General features: G+C 41.2%; 1 protein-coding gene across 1 annotated transcript in view; it reads left to right on the top strand.

The window, feature by feature from the left end:
• Positions 1 to 25,147, top strand: part of Nell1 (neural EGFL like 1) — a 675,311-nt gene that overhangs the window by 239,048 nt on the left and 411,116 nt on the right. Inside the window, exon 12 of the mRNA XM_033764069.1 lies at positions 14,024 to 14,152. Coding sequence (XP_033619960.1) covers positions 14,024 to 14,152 — 129 coding nt within the window. The remainder of the gene's footprint in view (positions 1 to 14,023; positions 14,153 to 25,147) is intronic.

Below are 25,147 nucleotides of genomic sequence, written 5' to 3'. Positions count from 1 at the left end.
TGTTTTTTTTTTTTTTTTTTTTTGCATATGCACCTATGTTTCTTTCCTTCATCCAAAGTTTTCTACATGATGAAACTGACTTGTCTGAGACTGTCGTTTTGATTTTTCTGTTTCAGCTTTTAGGGCGCCTGCAATACCTCCCCGGTTTTTTTGTTGTGTTTTCTGTGTCCTTTTCATGCCAAATGACGTCAATGTTATTTTTAGTACTAGGTGATAGAGTCTATATATTTTGTATCTGAAATCTTGCTAAAGCCCCATTTTACTCAGTTAGAACTAATTTCCTGAAGTTCTAACCTGTCAATTGTTTACACAGGTAATTTTTTGCTGAGTGATAGGCATATCTTTATATGCTTCCCGCCTCCTTTCCACTGACTAATTAATGAATGCTGCAAAGTGCAGTTCTGCATGGACTTTGTTCTCTGTGGGAGTTAAATCTGAGGGCTTAATGTGAAGCATAACAAGTTCTTCTGACTTATGCTGTTTAGTGTATAATAGAACTGGAATCCAGACCAGAGCTTCAGATACCTTGACTCTTCAAATCTTGCAAATGCTGTAAAAATCCCTTCTCTTTAGATACAGGTGAAGCTGAGCAGGTAGTTATATCTACAGGGCCCATGGGTGCAGCCAGGATGCCTAGGGAGAGGACTCCAGAACAGTGTGGGCAGACACATACAAAGCGAGTGAAGGTGACGGGCACTGGTGGAAGAGTCCACTTAGCAGTTGCTGGGCTCAGATCTCAGTCACCAGCGGTGCCACCTGGAGCAGCGCTCATCATGGATGCAGCTTTTCTCTGATGCCTCAGAGCGGTTTGTGCTGGCACCATGAACTTTGTTTATCCTCTTCATTACCTGGAGCTAATATCCATAGTGGGAGCCTTCCCACTTGGAATGTGAGGCTGTTCAGTGGAGAGCAGGAGAGGGAACTGGAGTGACATCTGTGCTTCTTCCTGGAAAGAAGTAATAAAGGCCTGAATAGAGACCAGCAGAAAAAGATTGCTTGCGAATTTCTGGTGCTCTCAGTTAGATGCTGGAAAGGAAAACAAGAAAAGCAAAGCCATCGACATTGACCATGCATTCTGAAGACCCCTCCAGGGAAACACACCAATCATATGGCTCATCCCCAGAATTCTTGACACACTCCTCACGGTTTTATTCCCCTCATCACTGGCTCTAATTGTCTCTTCAATGTCGCCAGTGATTTTGGAGGGTTTTGCTGAATGTTTATGACTTCCAGGGTAGGGAAAAAGTTCTTTCCAACATCTGTTCCAAACGTGTTTATCTGTAATTTTAATTCATGCTCACTTGTCTTGTCATCTGGCCCGGACTGAAATTAGTTGAGATTATTTGTACTATTTAGGATTTCATGCCCTTCGAGTAAACCTCCCAGGATCTTACCATCACTGGATGCCCCTCCCCCAGGCTTCCCTCTTGTTTTAGGTGAATTCATAATTGCAAAGGTTTTCGAGAGGGGATTTCAGGGCATTTGAGGTGGACAGAGAGCTGGAAAAGAGGCACTGAATGAGGATGGAAGCTGGTGTGCAAATAGAGGAACTGGTGGCCTGTAGATAGGCCAGGTCCTCTGCGTATTGAGAGCGGATGGGATCTGATCAAAACCCAGAAGCATGAGCTGAAGTGGCCTGGGAAGGCAGTGCCCCTGCTGATGTGGGGCACAGAAGATTTTAAGGAGAGAATACTCTTCGCGAACACATTGGTTCAGTGACCCTGCAAGTGCTGTCATGGAGAGGGTCTGAGATGTTCCCACTAAGAAGCACATTGCTCCAGGAAGAACTAAGCCTAAGGCAAAGCTGCCTTGCCAGGAAGACCCTTAGTTGTCTATGATTGCAGAAGAAATGAATTTCTTTCTAAGACAGATCCTGTGAGAGTTCAATTTAGTCTTTAACAGCCTGTCCCGATCGCCCAACTGCCTGTCCCCCAAATGTTAAAAGGAGTGTTCTCCCCCTGTAAGTGCTCAGGTATCTCCGATGGTATGCACTTTGGTTGTGGAGTGTATGAAGGAATTCAGTTTGCATAAAGGATCTTTGGGCTAGATCCTTCCTAATCCATCCGAGAGTAGAGAGAATGTCCAGGTGCCTAATCTCACAGGTAAACTGCCTGACCTACGCACAGGGCAAGGAATGCTACTGTCTCTGGAAGCAAACCTTAACTGTCTTGGTGATGCTCGGTCCCGTCTAGGGGAAGTAGCCTATGCTACTTTGTTTTGGAAGAAGTCACAGGATTCAATCCTGCACATGAGTGTCCATCATTGTCTGAGAATCCCGAGATGAGCCAAAATAGATGTACACTTTCCCCATAATTATAAAGAGCAAAGAGGGATTCAGAGAGTAGCCATGTGGGGTCTCATTGTAATAGGTAGGCTTATTTTATGCGTATTTTGATGGCGAATTTAAAGAAAGAAATTATGTTATTGGTATTTGCCAAATAATTTGAAATACAGGACCAGTAGGGGGGAGTCCGACTTTTAGGCTGGTCCCCACCAGAGGGGAAAAAAAAAGTGACTCCTGACATTGATGTAGTTTTATGAATTTCTCTGAACATGGCATGGACATTTGATGCTCTCTGTGCTTGGAACTCCTCTTGCCAAGTCAACTTTATTGATCCTTCAAATCTTCTCTTCAGTGCCCGTGTTAGGACCATTCTCTGTGACATCCCCGGGCACTGTGACCCTGTCCACCGTGATACCCCTACCATCCAGTGCTCACAGCCAGTCACCCTGGCTTTGCTGTAAGATGAGTGGGACCTGTCTGTGATGTTCATGGTACTTCATGCACAGAACGAGCACTTGATAAATTTTTCTGGGCTGAATGAATGGCACCTCTGCTAGGAACTAAAATGAAAAGCCTCACTTCAGCAGATTATGTGTCTTTTTCTAAGCACCTGCTTCTTTTGAATGACTTCAGTGTGAACTCTAACTAGGCTGTACTTGATCTTGATATCTAGTGGTGCTGTTCTGATGTGTGACAAATTGTTTTTCTTCTTATCTTGGATTTCCAAACAAAAAATGATGGAGTGGTCCCTGTGGAAAGAAATGTTTTTTTTCTTTGGAAAGATCTGGGTATGTGATGGAGCAGAAAATGCTAATGGCTGGTGATAGAGCTCTGGTCTTCTCAGGCCGGGGTCAGCATCTTTTGATTAAAACCATGGCTAGGTAGACTTGAGAGGCGGGTGAGAGAGACTGGAAATCTTATTTGCATTTCTGACTCTATTTCACTTCTCACCTACTAGTTGAATAATCGTAGGCAAAGTAATTAACCTCTTTGAGATTCATTGTATTCTTCTCTAAAATGCACTTAATTCTAAATTAGAAAGACTCTGAGGATTTAGTAATGAAATCAACAAATATTGAATGCCTGTAACGTGCTGAGTATTGTCTTGGGCGCAAGATGAAAAAACTTGTGCGGTCCTTTCCCTTGTGGAAGTGAACTTCTGGTGGAGAGACAGACATCCATCAGTAAATACAAAAATAAACTCATAATTAGTGATTGTGATAACTGCTATAAATAAGAAGATGAAGGTCAAACGCAAGAGAACAATGGGCCTCATTTGGAACAAGAAAGTCTTCCCTGAATAGTGTATAAAATGTGTGTGTGTGTGTGTAAGTGTGTGGTTGTTATTTTCTTTTTAAAAAATATTCTCCAGCTTTAGTGAGGTATAATTGACAAAGAGATGTTATGTATTTATGGTTACCACATGGTGTTTTGTATACATTGTAAAATTATTAAATCAATCGAATTAAACACATCAGTCGCCTCATACACTTATCATTGTGTGTGTGTGTGTGTGTGTGTGTGTGTGTGTGTGTGGTGAAAACATTTAGGTCTCCTGAACTGGCAGTCTTCCTGTTACTATGCTGTCATTAGCTCAGTCCTCATGCTGTGTGGTAAATCTCCAGACCTCACTCGTCCTGGGTAAATGAAACCTTGTATCCTTTGACCAACATCTCACCAGACCCCTTATCTGCCCCATGAGTAGATTCTATTTAACCTTAAAGACTAGACTGCTGAGAAGCAATCGTTCTGGCTGATGTGTGTATTAACATTCTGAGTTGGTGGAACAAATTTGCAAAGACCTGGAATCAGAAAAGAGACTGGAATACTGGAAGAATGTAAAGAAAGGCTGGTGGTGTTCGTCCCCTCAAGTGGAAGTCACAGATTTTGTATTTTGCGTAAAATATGAGGCCTGTGAAAGATTTTTTTTAAAAGGAGACACAATCCAATCTATGTTTTAAAGAATTCTTTTTTTGTGTGCAAAATGGATTACAGACAGTCAGAGGGGAACAGGAAGGCAAATGAGGTGATGTTCACTAGACAGTGAGTAACAGTGTGTTGGAGCAGGATGGCTTTTCTTATTATTGCTGTGGAGGGAAAGGGAATCGAGAGGACTTCCTGAAATGAGGGGCTGAGGATGTGGTGCAGGTTTGATCCGATTACCACACACACACACACACACACACGGACAAATTGGGAGGACGTTTGATGAACAAGGACAAAATGAGCCCTGGTTTTCTAGTTCGCAGTGCCATAGATGGATACGGAGAACCTGAGGAGCATGGCTTGGGAAGCATGATCAAGAGCTCCATGGTAGTTGGCTGAGCTCTGAGGTGCTTGTGAGGTGTGCAAATGGGCTACCGGAAGTGATGCATATGCGAGTAAAGTGAGGCACGCCGAGCAGGTTACTTCCTGTGTGTTTAGAGAGGACTATGGATTTCCATTATTTCACTTTTTAATTTTTCTTCCCTCATTGAGTGTATTGATACATTTTAGGCATACAGTACAGTTCCAGGCATTACTGGAATCCTGTACCTCTACGTGACAGGCCTTGTTCTCATTTTTTCCCCTTGTCCCTGCCTTCCCTTCCAGTTTTGCTCCCAGAGGAAAGTAGGTGCTCTTGATCATTGTCCATGAATAACCAGGCACAAGTATCGTCCGTATTTAATTTCCAGTAAGAACAGATCGGTAGAATGAAAAACTTCATCCTAAATGGACCATTTAAAAACAACTGTACACAATACAGAAAGCTATTTTCTTAGTTACTGTCTCATTGCCAACTGGCACCCACAAGTTAAAGGAGGAAAGGTTTATTTTAGCTCAGAATTTGTAGAGGTTTCAGTCCATAGTTACTGGTCCAAGGCGAGGCAGTGTGGCAGAGGGGTATTGCAGAGAAGAAACAGTTCATGGCATAGCAGGTAGGAAACAGTGAGACTTCCTTCTTCTTTTCCTTTTCACTCCATGCAGTCCACAAATCCATCAGTTGGTGCCACCCACATCCAGGGTGAGTCTTCTGTCTTAGTCCATCATTCACACCCAGAACTGTGCTAAACCCATTGTGGACTAATCTAGCATCACACAGCCATGATCCAGTTACCTAACTTGCTTTGAGTACATGAGGCTTGGGGGGACAACTAGATATAAGCCATATACTCCTCTCCTGGCCTGCAAAAGACTGATGAACACTTTTATGCAAAATGCATTTAATTCATCTCTAAAAGTTACCAAAGAAGTAATACTTTCAGCATTACTTCAAGGTCTCAGTCCAAATTCTCATTTTCTTTTTCTTTTTTTGGGGGGTGGTACTAGGACTTGAACTCAGGACCTAGTGCTTAGCAAGGGAGGCGCAGCGCCACTGAGCTAAATCCCCAGCCCTTCAGTCCAAATTCTCTTCGGGGATTTAAGGGAGACTTTTCGGTTCAAGCCCCTGTAAAACTGGAAAGAAAGTTAAACATTTCTAACATACAATGACACAAGATAAACATTCCCATTCCAAAAAGTACAATAGGGAGATTCAAAGGAATAGGACCAAAGCAATCCGGCAGGACAAACATTAAATCCCATAGTTCTTTGTCTAACTATCTGTGGCATGACGTGAATTCCAAAGGACTTGACTGTCCCTGCCTTTAGGGCATTGCTTTTGGTGGCTCTGCTCACTTCTTGTGGATTTCTTCAGACAACCAATATTCCTGGCTTCTCTAATCTTCTGGGGTCTCCACTGCAGTTTTAGCTTTATACTCACAGCTTCGCACTGCCCTCTCCTGGGCACACTGGTTGGCCTCCCAGATTTTACTCTGGAATCTAAGTGGAAGCCTTTCGGACCCCACCACTCTTGCATCTGCACAAGTGAAAAAACAGCACCTTTTGGATAGCACCCAGGTCAGCTGCCAGCTACAGCAGTATCCAGACTTCTTTCTGTCTTGACTGCAAAGGTCAAGTTCCTGGATGGCTGAGCACTCTGAACCCAATCCCAAGGAACAAATTCTCTAGGCTGCTGCCATTCTGGAACATGGTACCTTGGGGATCTTGTCTCAAAGCAAAAATTTTCACCTTTGCAGTTGTAGGGCTGCCAAAGGTGGACTTCTGTTAGTTCTTATGATGCCCTCAGGCCATCTTTTTTATTGTGCAGTTCCAAATTATGTGGCTTTTTAAAAAACTAATCTTTTCAGCAACCAAGTTCTCCTCTGCTCCATCTTTGCAGGCCACAACTTTATTGGAGCTTTCTTTCTCGCCAAACTCAAAACTTTTAAAATCTTTTCTCTAGATTTTTAAACTTTGTTCTTGATTCTCAATATATAGTAGATCTGTTTAAAAGCCTCCCCACAGTAGCCATGCTACCACCTCAACATTAAACTGCCTTGAAAATTTTTCTGATGGATTAATTAATCCACTGCACTTAATCTTAGTCTCCTACAGAGTCTCTGGATGTGAATAAAATGCCAAAGCATAACACACATTGGAGTCCAACAGCTGTTGGAGTTCTTCCCAGCTGAAACCACTTGGAACTAGTCTTTTCTTGGCTGCATTGCAGTCAAAATTGTCATCTTCTGAGTTCTGACCATAATCTCCCATCAAGCTCAGCTCACAGAATTCTAGAGCTACTTCTCCAGCAGACATCTACAAATCTTTACAAACTTCTCTGGTAATGATTTCCAATGGTCATTTTTTCTTTTTTCTTTTTTCTTTTGTACTGGGGATTGAACTAAGGCCCTTGTTCTTGCAAGGCAGGTGGTGGCACCACTGAGCTAAATACCCAACCCTCCAAAGGATTTGAACCACATGAACAGGTAGTATCCCAACAATGACCCCACTTCTCTGGTAGCAAAATCTGTCTTACTTTGTCATTGCTGAGAAAATACCCAACACCTGCAAGTTAAAGGAGCAAAAGTTTATTGTAGCTCACAATTCCTAGGGGTTTCTCTCCGTAGCCAGCTGGCTCCAAGGCAGGACAGCACAACAGAAGGGTATTGCAAAGGAGGAAGAGTCTGTTAAAGGGAGGAAGGAAGCAGTGAGATGTCCTTCTTCGTTTTTATTCTACCCAGGCTACAAACCACACCTAGGGTGGGTCTTCAGTCTTCAATAAGTAAATCACTCACACCCAGAACTTTGCTAAACCCATCAGTGGACTAATCCAGTATCAGAAACCCATGATTCAGTCATCTCTCCAATGCCCCACTTAAGAGTGCATGGGGTTTTGGAGAGACATCTGGAAAGAAGTCGTAACAGTTATGATTTACAAACAGTATCAGAAAAAAATCACTAGTAGTTGTTTATGCCCCCAGATATTTAAATGTCAGAAGTATTACATTTTTAGTGGTCCTCATGAGAACTTTAGAGTCAAGTTGTGACTGGCAGTTAATGTCTGCATTGTCTTGGATGAGTAAAATCCCAGCCACATTTTCCTCACCTGTAACATATGAATAATAGTAATCCTAGGATAGTGTATAGACTTAATAATGTACTATGTAAACGTGCTAAGCACTATGCCTGTTTATTGGAAGAAGTCAATAATAGCAACATTTTCAAGTATCCATTAGGAAAAATAGCCTTCCTCAGAAAACTAAAAGTAGAAATTCCATTTGACTCAATATTCATCTTCTAGGTATGTGCTTGAAAGAGTTCAAGACATCATGTTATAGTGATACATGCACACCCATGTTGTTAGCAGTACAACTCATAACAACTAAATCCTGGAAGTGGGTGATATGTCCATCAACAGATGAATGGATAAAGGAAGTATGGCATTATACACAGTGGAGTACTACTCTGCCAGAAAGAAGAATAAACTTGAGTCATTCATAGGAAAAGGAATGCACTCGAGACCATAATATTAAGTGAAATAAAGCAGACATACAAGTTCAAACAGCACTGGTTTCTCTTAGGTGAGAAACTCAAAATATAAATAAAGTACCAGATAAATAATAGGAAGTAGTTCTTTTGCAAAAGAGAAAGGAAAAAATAGATAGAGGGAAGGGATAAAAAAAATTAAGATGTTTCATGCATGTATACCAGATCCCCGTGAGGAATGTAATCACTATGTACTGCAAACGTGTACTAATACAAATTTGAAAAAAATATTTTTTCTGTATTTGGGCCAGTCCTAGTTGAAAGATGTCGCTGTGTACTTCTAATTATAGAATAATTTCAAAGACTCTGAAGCTCATTAAAGAGAGTCAGATGAAAAAGTAAACTTTGAATTTTTGGTACCTTATTTATATTTGTGTGTTTTCTACAATCACATCATAGCTTGTTACTTCCATAAAAATCAATACGTTAATATTTACAGAGGAGGATAGATTTGAGAAGATTCATATTTCAGATCAGCTGAAGAAAAAAATGTTTCAAAGCCTAGCTGAGTGTGTGCATGTGTATGTGTGTGTACGTGTGTGTATGTGTGTGTATGAGAGAGGGAGAGAGAGAGAGGAGAGAGAGAGAGGAGAGAGAGAGAGAGAGAGAGAGAGAGAGAGAGAGAGAGAGACTCTGACTGGGTTGTAACTGAAGACAAATACCCAGGAAAGAAATCGGTGCATCTTAAATGTCGTGCTATTCAGACACCAGATAAGAAAGACAAAGCGTTTAGAAATCTTCTGAAAGCAGAGGATAATTGTGGATGAATGAATTGGCTGCCTACTCAGACGCTGAGGTGGGGTTTAAGAACGATGCCGCCCAGCTGGGGTGATGGAAGTGCTCTAGAACTGGACTGTGGCAATGGCTGTGTAAGTTACTGAAATATCATCTACTAGCAATAAATAGATTTTATGGCATGTAAATCATACCTCCATAAGCGTGTTTAAGGAGAGAAATGTGACCAGCACACGAGTCCGGATTGCTTTCCAGCTGGTCCTGAGCGGGGATTGCAGGGCCCTGCTGTGTCCGCCCATCTACTTATTTGGCCTTTAATTTTCCAGTCTAAACTTCTGTCTGTCCACTTGTCCACACGCCTGTGTCGTGCATTCATACAGCTAGCTCTATGAAGGACAGTTTTAGTTAAGGGAAGTGAATGCGACATAGAATCCGAAGTAAGGACACTGGAGTGATTACATGGCTCTTTTTGAGATTTGGAATCACTTAGCAGTGTGTGTGTGTGTGTGTGTGTGTGTGTGTGTATGTGTGAACAATTTTTGAAAATGTCTGCCTTTTAGACTGAATATGCACATCTAAAAGGATATCCTCTTTTCCTTCGGGCTGCAGAATACTCAGACATCTGTTGCTTTTGGGAGTGGATCATGTTGATTAAAAGCTCTGGCTTCTAGATTTGAGTTATGGCTCTCTGTGCCTTCCACATGTGCACCAACTTCTTTTGAACTTCAATTGCTACATCTGTAAAACAGTGTTAATAGTTCTGTTTTGGGTTTTTTTTTTTTTTGGTACCAGGTATCAAACTTGGGTCCTTGTGCTTGCGAGGGGGCAGTGGAACCACTGAGCTAAATCCCCGACCCCAGGGTTAATAGTTCTGGTGTATAGGTTGTTAACAGAATTTAATGGGATGATGCATATGAAACACTTAGCTGATTCCCAAGCTCATAGCAAATGCTCAATAAATATTAATTACTATCATTATTTTACCTATGCTGGATCAATGCTTCCAGTTTGCCCTTGCTTTTTCACAAAGATTAAAATCTCATTCTTCTGAAAATCTATGTCTTGCCCCCCCATTTTAGGTTTCTATTTACCATAGTTTTTTATCATGCACAAGTGATTTATTGGTCTCTGAAACATGGCGAAAATTTGTTCTGTCCCTATTTCACTTGACATAGATTGCCTAGTGGGCTGCTGCCCCATATGTAACTAACCTCTTCTTAAAGTCTGCGTTTTTGCTATGGGCAGGGAATGCTTTAAGTACCTTTGCATTGTCCCAGATGCTTGTCCACAAAGTTCGTGCCACCTGTTTAATCCTGACTGAATAGTTGCTCCCTTGCTTGTGTGTCCTAAGTGAGCCCCGAAGAAATAGTGTAAATGTTGGCCTGCATTAATTAAACGGACAATGTTTTTGGCTCAGTGGTGAGACCCATTCAGAAAGGTTTTGACATTGAGGTTGGTTTGTCCCACAGCCCTTCTCTGTCCTTGGAATGAAGTTTATCGGACTCCTTGCATTGTGAGTTGACAAGGGGATGTGCTTTATAGGGTGATGTGTATTGGGAAATCTTTTCTTTTTCTTACTGTAAGTTTGATTATTTTAAAAAATTTATTCTAAGTGGCCATGATTGCATAAATTTATGGGTTATTCTGTGGTGCTTTGATATGTATTTACAGTGGTGTTTGGAGAACCTTTATCCATGCTGTCAAATGCATATAGTAAGAAAGGAACAGTTCAAATTACCTGAAAGAAAAGAAATATAGCAAAGAACACATGTGACAAAACATGAACCTATGATGCTTCAGGGGTTCAAGCTTCATGATGAATAAAAGTATGATAATTTAATTATTGATCAGTTTTGATGTAAGACTTGAAGTACAGGCTCTTGTTCTGGCAAAAAGACCGCTGATGTCTAAAATTGTTCCTTTAGTGAAAATCATCATGTTACATGGATTAGTCCACTCAACATTGTCAACAACATATTGATAAGCTGTACTATACTAGCATTATCCCCATTTAAAACATCTAGTATAATTTTATTAGTAGTATTTCATAAAATTTATTTTCATCTTCCAGGTTAAATACTACCTAAGTATTTGTTGGTTTAAAATTGTTTCAAAGGTAAAACATTCTAGAGTCTCATTGCTGAGATGAATTAATTTTTAGAATTTTTCTACTTCAGCAATTTCCATATTTCCTAAACCCCAAATTGTTGTTCCCATGATCCATATGCCAAAAAAAGATGTAAGAGTTTTTTTATTCTGTTTGAATTGGGGCAGGCGTCTTGAACCCTGTGTAACAACTTGTCTGTGCCCAGGGCCCTGAGAAACATTCACGGAAAATCACTGATTTTCTTCATTTTCCAGGCTATGTACCTAGATAAACAAAGAAAGATTTATAATATTCCTTAGGTACAGACTCTAAATTATAAATTAGACCTTTTGATTCCTAGACTGTTTTTTCTATGAGACCACACAATGTTATGTAACATAGTAATTACTGTTTACTAAAATGTACTCATATAAAGATGGTGAAGTACCTTCATATATTTTATACTGGAACTTTACAACTTTTATAGTAGGTATAACCTGTTCCTTCTAGAACACCCCAAAATGCTGTATGATTCATAGACAGTTTCCTTTTGGAAATTTGATGGAGTTGGCAGTAGAGTAAGAGGGGAAAATTAGAGACAAAAAACATTGAAAAATTCTGATGTTATTAAAACGAGCAAATACATTGGATTTGGCGTTTGTCCCAAGGACAATTTTAGTTCCTTGTGATTTGGGATTTGGCTTCTGATGGACACTGTGTAAGAAGACAGGGCACCTTGCAACCAATGTGATTTGCTCAGATAAGAACCTTGTGGGGTGAACCTCTCTGTGGGTGAAAAAAATCAACGTGTGAGGAGAGATGTGAAAAAAATCACTGTGTGAGGGAAGATGCGCCTGTGAGTCTTGGCTCTAGATTGCAGGCAAGAGGAGAAAATTTGCATTCATGAAAACTTAACCGTAGAATATATTCTACCTGCTTGGTTAATCCCCATCCCCAAGGGAAAAGCTTAGCTTAAAGTGATTTTAGGTTGATAATTCCCCCAGGCGACTGGCAGAACCAAGCACAAACACTGTCTGAGGAAATGCAATTTAAAACCAAAACCTCAAGTAAGTTCCACAGATTCAATTCCAAAGAATATGAGTGCACAAATAAAAATCACTCAAAATACAAAAACAGGCCACTGTGTGATACTTAGCATAAACAACAAACAGCACGAGTATATGTATAAATACTGAAAATATTGGAATGCTTAATATAAAATACACTTGTGTAATGTGTTTAAAGATAGAAAAATAATAAAATTAAAAGATGAAAGGAGGACTGTCAAATTTGACCAAACCAGTTAAAGAAGAATCAAATAGCATTGTAGAAAATAAAAATATTGTAAGTGAAAGTTAATATCAGTGACTAAAACCAAATGTGACACAGCTCGAGAGAAATAATAATTGAAATACATATCTGGAAGTCACACCAAGATCAGCAGAGAGAGGTAAATAAATGTCTTATGTGAAAGCAAATCCGAGCCACAAGGAAGAGGCACTCACAAATGCAGCTAGAATTCTAAATAGAAAGAATAAAGAAAATGGCAAAGAAACAATGTTTGAAGAAAGAATACTTTGTTTCCATTTTTGTAACTAGGGATGCGTGAAGGGGATGAAGGGAGGGGAGGGTACAGGGGGAAAAGTAAGAACCAAGACATCTCATGTAAAGGTACAAGATCCCAATGGTAAATGTAACTATTGCTTTCTTTAAATGTATCAGTAAACTTAACGTGTGTGTGTGCGCGCGCGTGCGTGCGTGTGTGTGTGTGTGTGTGTGTGTGTGTATGTGTGCGTGGTGGGGGAGAATACTTGATAATTTTCCAAAATGATGAAGAGTTAATCAACTCTAAAATTAAAGAATTCCAAGGAACTCTAAATCAAAATAAATGTACACATATGGGCCTCAGAGTAAAACTGAAGAATATAGAGCAAAACCAATCAGTTAGCCAACTGACCAGATGACCAGCCAGCCAACCAACCAACCAACCAACCAACCAGCCAAACAAAAAAGATGATCTTTAAAGTATCCACAAAGAGGTAGCCACAGACCACTGAACTACTCAATAACCACAATAGAAGTCATAAAAAAATGAAATATATTTTCAAAATGTTCAGATAGAAAAACATACATACTGTTTTTCAGGTATGAGGGTGGTCTATAGACATACTTAGTTGAGTTAAAATCCACTACAGTAACTATTAAAAGATCTTCACTAAAATAACTCCCTAAAATAACTTCCTACTTTAGGAAGAGAAATAATTATCCTGAAAGAGATAGCAGGAATTCTGAGAGGAATATTTAACAAAGAAACTGTCAAATACATGCTTTGAAAATATTTCCCAGGAAACATATTTAAGCATGTCTCTAGCAGTCTTGTTTATAGTTCAAAACCTGAAAATAACTCAATTTTAGTATGATGTATAAAATAAGTCGTGGCACCTTCATACTATGGCATAGCATACAGCACTAGCAACTGATCCCTGTAGGCATTAACTTGGGTGAATTTAACAAAGCACACCATGTAGCCTCGTAAAATGTGGTTTCATTTGTTTACAATGTTCAGACATTTGTTTGGGAGAAAGCAATTATGTATGACAAAGATATCAATGCATCAAAGGGCATAATCAGCAAAATCTAATGCTTTTCTTGGTGGCCGGGAGGAGTTTTCATTGGGTGGATATATTTAAGGGGGTATTGATAATATTTTCATTTTATTTTATATATTTGCATATTTATTCATATCTTTTATATGTATTACAGAGTTTACTGAAACAGTTAAAGAGGTTAATTATGCAAGAAGGTAATAGGAAGGAGATTCAGGGTCAGCCATTCTGATGGGAATGGCTTTAGCAAATTTGAGTATCAGAGAGTAAGAACTCCTGAGCAGTGGGATGGTCCAGAGTTTCCTATTTCTCTTCTCTAGCTCCCTACCCCACCTCACTCTGGCATACTGCCAAGGTGAGTTTTCATGCGCAGTGACGGGTGGTAAAAACAGGTTTCCTGTTTTGTCATTTGGAAGTCCTCTGTTTCCTCCTTTCCTGATGTGAAACTTCATATGCATCTTACAGGTCATAACTTTTGTGTTGACGCACCTAAATGTGGTGAAAACTCAGAGTGCAAAAACTGGAATACAAAAGCGACTTGTGAGTGCAAGAACGGTTACATCTCTGTCCAGGGAGACTCCGCCTACTGTGAAGGTAAGGAAGGTGCCTCATTTGCCGCTCACTCGGGAGAAACTGCCTCAGAAACGTGTCCCTGGGAACTGGGGTTGAAGACCGAAAGCCATCGCTTGGCTTTGTTCCTACAGGATCCTACAACGATCCTGTCAGTTACCCAAGGTACTCTGTTCTCTGGCTTTATCCCGGCTACCTGTGCTGAGGAAACAGGACCTTTGAATTTGGTTATGAATACCGGGGCACCTGGCACCCCATATTCCATGGTGTGTGCCAATCACCAGCACGTTTCCCCTTTCAAATTTGAGGAGATTGTGTGTCCAAGTGCAGTTATGCTGGATTCTCCTCAAACAGCTTTTTGACATTAGTTGAAATCCGGCTGTCATCTTTTTCACTTGTGAAGGTCAGATTTTTTTTTTCAGTTGGAGTTCTTAATGATTCATTCAAGGTGTTGCCAATTACAAATCTTTAAGAATCACAGTGATGGTACTCATGGCTTTGCTTCCCGAGCTGATGCCATTACAACGGGTTTCTAGGGCAGAACGCCTCCTCTGTCTTATGTGAACAGCTCTTCCCAAGCTGGCTCTGCTGCTGGAGGTGGCACCACGCACCCCTGTTCCTTTTGTGTGGCCGAGGGGTGGGGGCAGCTCTGGCATAATTCCTGAGCCCATCCCATTGCAGTGCTCCCTGGCTCTCTCCTATCAGTTTAGAGAAGCTCTAACCGTGAAGGGATGACTTGGCACTTTCTCCATCCAGTTGCTGTCCTTGAAATCAGTCCTTTTATTTTCACTAATTAAATATGAAGCGATGGGGAGGTGACTTTCTTGAGTTGAGTAAATGCTGTAAAATTTGGTTCTAAAGTTGGTTTCCAGTTTTCTCATTATATTGATCTCAGGAAGAGTAAATTTATTTCCATCCTTTACCTTTGTATCATCTATTTATCCTTGCTTAACTTTTTGGTTTCGACTAAAGAGCAGCAGTTGTTAAAGCAAAATACCTACTTCTAGCGTCGGTGGTGTGTTGTTTTCGTTTCTTCAGGAAGACTGTGGTCGTTTATACTTTCCTTTTCATCGGCAGTGTGCTAGCGTTTTTCTCCTCTCTTTGTTACCTTTTTATCCATTTGCTTGCCTTCTAGATCTGAAGTTGATTAGGACACAGCAGTTGAGAATGAAGCTGCCACTTTGGCTATGAAACTTTTTATCTACCCTTTGATATCATGTTACTGATTTGTTAATTTTAGTTCCTCACACAACAGAAAATCTGTTCTTAAAATTTTACTTTATGAACTTTCATATCAGAAAATTAATGTTATTCAAAGCCAAATTACTATGTGAGCATCTGTCCTGTATTCACCGTGGAAAGGGTCCTATAAGCCATGGTCTAAAAGGCTCACTTTCCTACTTTCTGCCTATGTGGAAAGGGATTCTGAGCAATCATAGAAGTGATGTCAAGAACCTTGAAATAATTAGAATGTTGATTCCATGAACACTGGAAGACCTTTGAGTTGTGCACTGGACTGAGGACACCCCCATTCCTGGGCCTCCTGAGCTCCCGAAACCAGGAAGAATGTGAGAGAAAATGGCCCCTGCTAATTCTGTTTGAAATGTGGAATCTCTCCTCATTGATACCACTTTATTTTTTCCCCTGTAGTTGTAGCTCCAAGAGAAACTTCTGTGATATTAAACCTGCCTTTTGGTGGGAGGCCTTGTGGTATTATGTGAGTGGTTCCAGGTATAAGCCACTGTTTTCTTGGCTTAGTGTCTGCAGTGGGCCTTGGGCCACTGTGCACCTCGATGCTCCCCTGGGTTATGGTGATGCCTGGGGTGTCAGTCATCTCTGCTGTCCTGGAGCTTTTCCACAGGGCCCAGGCCACTTGTTCATGGGTAGCACCTAAGGAGAAATTGCTAAATGATGTGGTCTCCTAGTGTATAGAGCTCAAGGAGGAAAGCAAGGATGAAACACCGCGTACCCAGGTGAGCAGCTCTGAGAACCACCTGGAGTCAGCACTGCCACTGAGAATAGATGTTTTCTCTCCTTCAGTCTGCTGTCTGCAGCACGTTGGGCCTTCATTCCCATGATTGCATTGTGGTTGCTTTAGCTCCAGCCTCGGTGAGCTCCTACAGCACCCAATCAAGCAAGGAAGAAAGGGGCAGGAAGTATGAACTTGTCTGTGAGGAGTTCTGTCTTTTTATGTTCAAAGAATTTCCTTCTGAGAATGTGCTCCCAGCTCCACCACTACCACACACAGAAAACATGGCCCGTTTAATTGTCATATCTGGGTTCAAGCCCCCTGCATACACGAACTCTTAGAGCAATGCTTGGGAAAAAGGAAGGAAGTGACCACTACTGGCTCGGGCTAATTTAGAATGCTGTGGAGATGGAGTAGTTTGTCTTTCCTGATACCAAACGATCTGTTCTCTGTTTAAACCACATTGTGAGGTGGCAACAGAAAAGGGTGGGAGTGGCTTTCAGGTGGGCAAAAGCTATGATCATCTTACATTTTTAATGGTTAAAGTGAGTCTGTGACCATCTTCCTAGCCCTGTCCTAGGAATTTCCCTCTGGGCTGGTCTGATGGATGAGCTTAGGGGGGCGGTACGAAAGCCTGGCTTTATTGTCTCACCCAGCTGAACCTAAAGAGATCCAGACATGTTTGAACCACTTCGTGCCAGCTGTTCTTTATCCTTTGTAAATGGAGCAAAAAAGGCCCATGTTATTAAACCACAATGAACAAGACTGGCTTGCAAATTAAAACAAAATATTACACACACTGTCCACGCTGTCTTAGAAAGCCAGTTCGGGCTGTTAGTGCAAGAAGAAGCACAGAAGGCTTTCAGTTTTCTCAACTTCCTCGGGTAGTCGCAGAGCTGTGGTATATTATTGCTCTGTGGAGATTGCTGCAGAAACTGCCGGAGAGAAGATGATGGAACTCTGGCCAGTCAACGGGAGATAATGAGACCTTTTGTCGGTGATAATACAATTCACAGGAGATGGTTTCTTTTTGCCCTGTGCAGCTCAAGCTGGCACAGTCCCCATTTTGAAGGCTGCATTAGTGGGATTTTAGTATTTTGTGAACCTTGTGAGCTGAGACTTTTTCTCTTTGTGATGACATTTTCAATGAGTTGGTCATAAGTAATTTCTGACCCATTATTTTCAATTAGAAGTAATGTCTGGGGAAGGTGTAAGGAGGGGGTCCTACTGATGATCTTTCATGTTGAATTTGGAGTCTTAACTAGTTCTATAAACTCTTTTTTGTTATAGAAAGAGATCACTTTGATGAATTAAGAATAAAGTGATGTCACATGAACTCTGCCCTGTACACGAAGTACTACAATGAACCCTAACTGAGAAGACCTTTACTTTTAGAATATTTGAATTTTCCAGATGCCTCTTATATATGCCACAATTTTTGAGAATTAAATAATTCTCTAAGGAAAATGCCAGCGTTGGCTTCCATAAATACCCCATTTTACAAATGCAGATGTGAAGACCCAGAACAATGAAGATAAAGCTCAATGCATCTCCACCCCATGGCCTTATGCTTTGAATATGCTGTTTCCAACCCTCCCGCCACTCACGCTTTTCCAGTATCATATTGTTGTTCAAAATATCTGCCACCTCCACACCTTGTTCCACGGGGACCTTGGTTGGGTCCCAGGAATATAAGTAGCTGTGACGTGTGTCACTGTCATTTCGGAGCAGACACTCTAAGAACTTCCTCAGGATTCCGACTCATTTTCTCCTCTCTCTGGCACAAACACTGGCAGGGCTCGTGATCAGGGCTTCTCTTGTAGCCAGAATGAAGATGACGTGGAGTGGTGACAGCTGAGCTGAGACGGACATGTGGCGTGAGTGAGAAATAATCCTGTGAGCCAGTGGGTTATGGAGGCAGTGGCGAGGGGACAGTATCTACTACTTTTGCCTATCTCTGCTCGGTTTACTGATATATCCACCTGAATTAATTCAGTCAAAACTTGTGGGTTTTGGAGAGATCAGTGCTCGCAACCAAGAGCAATTTTTAGTGCATCAAATAGTGGGCATCACCAGAAAAAAGCTCACAGTGTTCAGATCACCAGTTGTCTGGTCTAGCTCTGCTGTCAGGCAGTAGATTTTTTCGAAAACCACAGTTGTAAATTAGTGCTTTGTCATGTCAAGTCCAACATGGGAATTGGATTGCCCAATTAATGTGATAATGAGACAATGTGCGTCTAAAATTTAGGAAACTGTCTTGTATTTACTAAACATGTAATAGATCACACCAGCCATCATTATTATTGTTATCATTTTAAACTTATTCATGTTCATGAGAGTGTTTCTTGAAATTAGTGTGCTCGTTGAAGCCAATATTTTGAGAAAGTGGGTTTCCTCTGTGCATGCGTTTGGGGAGAACTAGCATGTGGCAAGGGAAACTGATTTTAGGCAGAAGAACCAGGTTTCTTCAGTTCTGACAGGGACCCATTGTTAGCAGTGGAGCAACAAGTGCAAGAATCTGCAAAGATGAACTCATTCCCTTCACAGAAAAGCACAAGTAGAGCTGCGCTCAAGGATAGATTTTGCAAAGAAAAACTTATCTGCATTGATATGAATTTAATGATTTCGTATAACATACTGAGATGTATGGAGCACAGCAACTGTTTAGCAAGGTGATTTCTGACTTCTTTTACAAGATTGAAGGCAATAATGAAGAGCTCAGCCTTTGAAAGGGAAGAGGCCAGGAAAGTGGCAGAGAAATCAGTGTGAACAAGAAAAGGCACTCAGAATAGCTGAAAGCATAGTCTTATGGACTGCACAGGCTAGCACAAGTGGGCTTTCAGAGAAACAAAATTCTGTAAATTCCTGATGAAGAGGATTGATGGGATCATGGGCTGATGTGCGCTTACATTTCTAATTATCCAAGTGTAACCAGATAACTTTTTTTAAATACATTTTTTTTGGCCTTTAAATGTTTTACATCTTATAAAATGCATGAGCACTGTGACCTTCATAGTCCACGTTATGCTCAGATTTGAGCTTCATTTTCCTGAAATCCTGCTTCCGACAGACAAGAATCAAAAACCTCTTCTGATTATACACTGTTAGCAAAACCTGAACTCCTAGCTTCGGTGCTCATTGATCTGTGGGGATTTAGGGTGCTTGAGTGAAGGATTCCTTGGGGCTGGGTGTAGTCGTGCACCCTGGGAAGCTGAGGTAGGAGGACTGTAAGTTCCAGCAAAGGCATCTATCTGTTCCTGCCTTTCCTCACATCTGAGCTCTTCTTAACCCCCAAACCCTTGGTCTGACAAGTTACTGCTAGTGATTACATGAAAAAGAAAAATAGCAGCAAATCCAAATCCTGGTCATTGTACTTGGGTCAGACCAAAGAGTTCGTTATTAAACCTCTGGGCTCAGGAAGCCTCTTTGCCAGGTCCACTGCTGCAATCAATTATCAGGACTGGGGAAGCTGAATGAACACTTTTTTTTTGAAACCCTATTTCAAAAGTCCTTTGTAAGATATTAGGAGTTGTAGTTATGCCTTTGTGATGAAGACATTGAGGGTTTATTAGGGCACTTGGCAGAAGTGCAGTTAATTCATCAAAACGTTTCTTCATTCAGAGTCCTGAGAACACAGGCCCAGGTACTTTCCTTCCAGTCTCATCTAAAGCCACATCCATCCACCTAGTTGTTCAGGTCGTGACATAGAAGTCACCCTTGAGATCTGCTACATCAGGACACCTCATCAGCTTTACTCCAAAATGAGTCACAAACACCCACATCTTGCTGTGTTCACTGCTCCCACATTAGTCCCAGCTTCCTTTATCTCGTAGCTAGTGATCATAGTGGTATTCACCTTCGTACCTCTTAGTAGTCCCTTCTCCGAACATCTGTGACCTGAGCCTTGAAAGTGTGAGTCAGATCAAGTCTCGTCTCTGTTTGCAGTTGTCTTGTGCTCCCATGCCTCTTGGAATGAGGAACCAACTTGGACACGCGGAAGCCTTTGTGTGAACTGGAACTTACCTGCTTCTCTGTGTTTGTCTCCTACCACGTTCTCTGTGTGGCTCTTTTCTCAACACACTGGAATTCTTTGTGTCCCTCCCTGGCCAGAGTTCTTTCCTCACTCTGGAGTGTCCTTCCCCCAGGTCTTTGCAGTTTTCTCTTGCTCTGTGTAGTCATCAAATTGTAGTTCAAAGTGACCTCTTTAGAAGAAGCTTTTCCTAAACTCTGGCTGAATTAGTTCTGCTACTGCCTTCTGCTACCGTGTAGTCCAGTTTAATTTTGGTGCTTTATTTTCTTAATATCACATGTTATTTAACATTGTGGTTTGTTTTTGTTTAAAGATTTATTATCTGACTTCTTTAGAATATAAACTGCACTAGGGTGGATGGTTTATTTTATTCATTGCATTTCCAGCATCTGGAGTAGTGCATGGTGAATTATTATAGACAGTCAAATATATTTGTTTCAAAGAAAGGAGACAAAGAAAGAAGGGAAAAGAAAGTAAAGATCGTGAGCTCCGAATCAACTTATATGTTTCTATGTGACACCGCTTTCCTATATTAGATGTGACTTGTTAGTGTTGTTTAAGAGCTAATTTATAAAATTCAGAGTCTGTAGGCAAGGAAGGAACTGCTTCTGCTAGTATGCAGTCCATGCATTGCTGAAATGCTGCTTGCTAACTTTATTTGGTAGAAACTGCACTGCCTTTATTAGCTACAGAATTCCTCTCCTTGAGTACTCACATTAAGTACCTATACTCTGACTTTCATAAAATAGTTTTCACAAATCGTTCTGATCAGTTCTTTCTAGAAAAAAATATCAAACTATATGTGATTTAAAACAATGCAAACTTTTCTTTCCATTTACATAGGCTTTCAAATAGATGCTCCTGGTTGAAACACACCAGAGTGTTTTCCCTCAAAGCTGTGATTCAGGAACTCAAGTTGTTTCCTCTTTTTGCCCCCGTATGTGCAGTCCATGGCTTCTGAATTCACTTTGGGAGGGTAAAGAGAATGGAAAGTTATCAGGGTGAGGTATTTATGGCCCTGGACTGGTGACATTCCACTGACCAGGACTTAGTTACTGGCCATACCTACCTTCCAGGGAAGCTGGTAAATGTTCTCTATCTGTATGCCTTATAGGAATCCGTTTTGGTGAATAGTTTGCTGCTTGTCAGATTTTCCTGTTACTTAATAAAAAAAATCCCCCATTAATTTTAAGTCTTTCACTTGATAATTTCTTGTGTCCTGGGGCTGTGGCTTCAGCTGATTGTATTGAAACTTGCTCTCTTAGCAACTACATAGAATTTAATTTCTTAACCATTTCCCTGTTCTTTTCTTACTGATGTTATCTAGAAGCTTTTCCATGACTACCACTGTATCACCTGTATCTTCTTTTTTCCAGACAAAAGTCACAGTCTCTTAACGTTATAGTTCTTGAGTTTTATGTCAAGAGAAAAGAAATTCATGCAGGGCTCATACACGTTTATAAATGACAAATATCCATCTTAACACTAGCAAAGAGACATGTATTCTTAAAAAGGGTTGCTTGTTAGGTAAGAAAACCCCGGGCTATTAAATTTCAAGCAGCATGGCAAAAGCAGGTAAAAAATTAAAATGATGTGAATATAGAAAAAGAGAGCTTTTAAAAGCAAGGAAAAACTAAGCAGGTTACTTCTGCCTGGCAGTTTGCCTTGGTGGCCAGCTATTTTCAAAGAGTCCTACTTTCTAGTGTTTTTCTTGTCTCCATTTATTTTCTTGGCAACTCCCAGGACAGTGATACAGTGGGTGATCATTGAACTATGAGCAAGGAGAACTTGATTGAATCTTCTTCACCACTTACCGGCTGGATGGCCTTAGAAAGTCACCCGGTTCTCTGTGTCTTGATTTTTTCGCAGTCCAAATGGGACTTTTAAACAAAGCCTAAGAAAAGACCTTTATTGATTGGTCATGAAGTTCAGACAAGATATTGAATGTGAAAGCATTTTGTGCAAAATGGCCTTACATTATGTTTCAACAATTTATCTTCACCTTGAGGATTCCACTGAGCCATCTATTAGCTCACTGAACAGCATTGCATATATTATATTATTTCTTGTACTTAGCATGTTAGGTAGCAAAAGAAAAAACGGAAGAAGGGAAAGAAAGAAAGGGAATGAAGTCCTCACTTATTTTTCTGAGACAAATCCAATTCTTAGAACTCTAAATGGGAACGGAAATTTAGCGGCTTTAAGCTTTTTCGATTGTTTCAAAATTAACATGCCTTTTGCGTATCTTCCAACTGGTAGTATCTAGACAGAGGTGGGAGCAACTGAACTCACCAAGTTTTTCCTGCGGTCTTGCTGTTGCTCATGTGTTAGTGCCTGCCTTGGCTTTGGCTTCTTAGTGATGCTTTCCGGGGTCAACCAGAATTCTACACTGAGAACAATTAGCGAGGACGAGAAGAAGTCGAGGGGAAAGGTTCGATTTTGATTTGGAGTACCTGGTTTAGAAGTCCTGGCTCTGCTCTTGGTGCATTTACCCAAAGAACTGCATCTTTTTCCATTTTCCATTTGTGAAATTAGTAGCTGATATTTCATTAGTCTCTTTTAAGGATTGCCGTAAGAACTTAGGGAGCAGAAAGATCAAAGACCAAAATGTAATCTGAAATAGGATTTTTTCAATTAAAAGTAATTTTTGTTGGCATGTATTTAATACATAATAATTAGTCATCTAATTGGCACATATGCATGCCCATCTTAATCCTTTTTACCTCCTCATCCTCCTCTTTCTCCTTAGCTCAGATTCCACACAGTCTACTCTTAGTTAACTTCGAATATAACATGCGCTCAATTAGGTCTAATTAAGTTCTGAAATGTATGGTTCAGGATCTGTGTCAGTGGGTAGTGTAAGGGGAGGGAACGAGTCTTGGAGTTATGGGAAAGACACCCAGCACTGCATTCTCCCAGGATCGGGGTCGCAGTGACTGTGAAGGATTCTGAGTATCTGATGAGGAAGTGTGGGATGCTGAGGAGAGTCAAACTGAGAGCACAGGAGAACCGGCTTAGGAACTGCAGGGAGGGTGGGTAGGAGGACTGAGAGCAGGAAGTCCGAACACCGGAAGCTGCAGATCGGTAGAGCCTCTCCCGTGCTTAGGGCCTGGTGCAGGGGCTGGAGAGGGCTGGGAGCGGAGGAAGGCGGGACTGGGAGGCCGTGTCGCATTCATGAAATGTATGTCCTCCTCTGGAGACAAGGGAGACGCTTTGAAGATGATAAAAGTTGTTCCAAAAAGGTGATAAGATTCAGTCTGTAATTCTGCAAAGCTATTCTGGCTACAGCGGCAAGGCAGAGATGCTGATTGTCCATCGGAGGCATCATCCAGGAGAGATTTAACGGTGGGTGGGGGGAAGCGAGCAGGAGTGGCCGTGAGATTGGATGTGAGGGGTAGACTGGATGTTGTGGGAAAAGTGAATTTCAGATTAGTTTTCTGGCTCTTTCATTACACACTACATCGAACTCTCATGGCTGACTTTGTGGTCTCCTTTTCTGGGCTCTGATAGAATTTTGTGTAAACCTTTATTAGGATCTTTATGATGATGATGATGATGATGATGATGATGATGATGATGATGATGATGTTTGTTTGTGTTGAGACAGGGTCTCACTATGTAGTCGAAACTGACCTGGAACTCACTAGGTAGCCCAGGCTGGTCTCAAACTCACAGTGATTCTCCTGCCTCAGCCTCCCTAGTGCTGGGATTACAGGTGTGCGCCACCATGCCCAGGTATTATTTTTTAAGTGCATTTCCTTAAGAGCTATTGGAAGGCCGGCATTGTTTTTTATTTATCTTTGTGTCACTGAGACAACCTGGGACTGAGTATAGTACTTGCACAGAACATACTTTCTAAGTGAACTGGTAAAGGAAGGAATGTGTGATTTCCTGAAGAAACAGCACCATAGGTGTCCTTCCCCTGAAGACATTTAGCATCTCATAGAAAGATTTCACTAGTTTCTTGTCCAATTTTAAGATGAAGCGTGTTCCAGTTATGCCTTGTGCATTTTTACCAGCAGATATCTTCCTCCCTTTGGTATTGAAAGGCTTTGGAGAAAGTCTAGAGCTAGCTAATAGCTTCTAAAGCGTTGCTACGGCATCGGAGATTTCTCATTCGTGTCTGGATCTCTATCACTTTTCTTGCTGTTGCCAAATACACAGTTTTGTCTTTTGAGGCTGACACGTAGCTTTTCAAAACTTTCATGGAACATTTTTGAGCTTAGTTTAAAAAAGAAACAAAACAAAACAACGACTTGGCTTGCCAGACAGATAGGTGACAGTTCACATGTCAGCCCTTCCAGCCCTGTGTGAACATATTTTACATTTGGTGGACAAGCTCAACGTGCATTTGTTTAGCTTTGGGAAGAAAGTTTGGAAAGGAGCATTCTGTTTGCAAGGACCAGGATGTTCATACAGACTGATACTGCTGGCTCTTTTGTCTATTGTTCTGTCTCTGGTTCCCTGCAGAGTGGCTGGAGTAGAGTGAGTGTGTGCGCAGCCCGTCCTGTGGGACGGTGAGTTCTTCGTGTTAGGATGGGGTGCTCAGAGGTGTTGGATCCGTTTCAGTGAATGAGAAAGGAAAACCAGTACTTGTGCCAGGCAGTGTGCATCATACCTGTCATCCTGCTCGATTCTGATTGGTCAGGAGAGAAAACCAGGCACACTATGGCACAGGCGTTTTGTGGCAGAGTCAGGATTTAATAAATGGCCCACAGATACCGAATGATCCAGAGGAAGCATAACTCCAGTTGTTTCTCGTTATCCTTTTTTTTTTCCGCTCTTTTAAATTTGTCAGGCTACCTTAGGTGTTTATTTTCTCCAGTCCTCGACTTCGGCAAGTTTCTTACTCAGAAGTAGTGTTTTCTCTGCATGTCTGTTTGTGTTTCTGACACAGCAGCTCAGCACTTCTTCTGCTGGGCAGAACAAGCAAAGCAGTCCTCTTGGAATTGCAAGCCCCTCCTCCCCAGGGGCCTCTTAGTGGGCTCTCCCTCGCCGAGCACTCACCCGAGAGTCTGGG

Source organism: Fukomys damarensis, unplaced genomic scaffold (genome assembly GCF_012274545.1).
Source record: "Fukomys damarensis isolate Sample0158 unplaced genomic scaffold, DMR_v1.0_HiC HiC_scaffold_16, whole genome shotgun sequence".
In the NCBI taxonomy this organism is placed as follows: Eukaryota; Metazoa; Chordata; class Mammalia; order Rodentia; family Bathyergidae; genus Fukomys; species Fukomys damarensis.
Note: the sequence above shows the minus strand (reverse complement) of the source record. Positions and strands in the feature narration are given on the sequence as shown.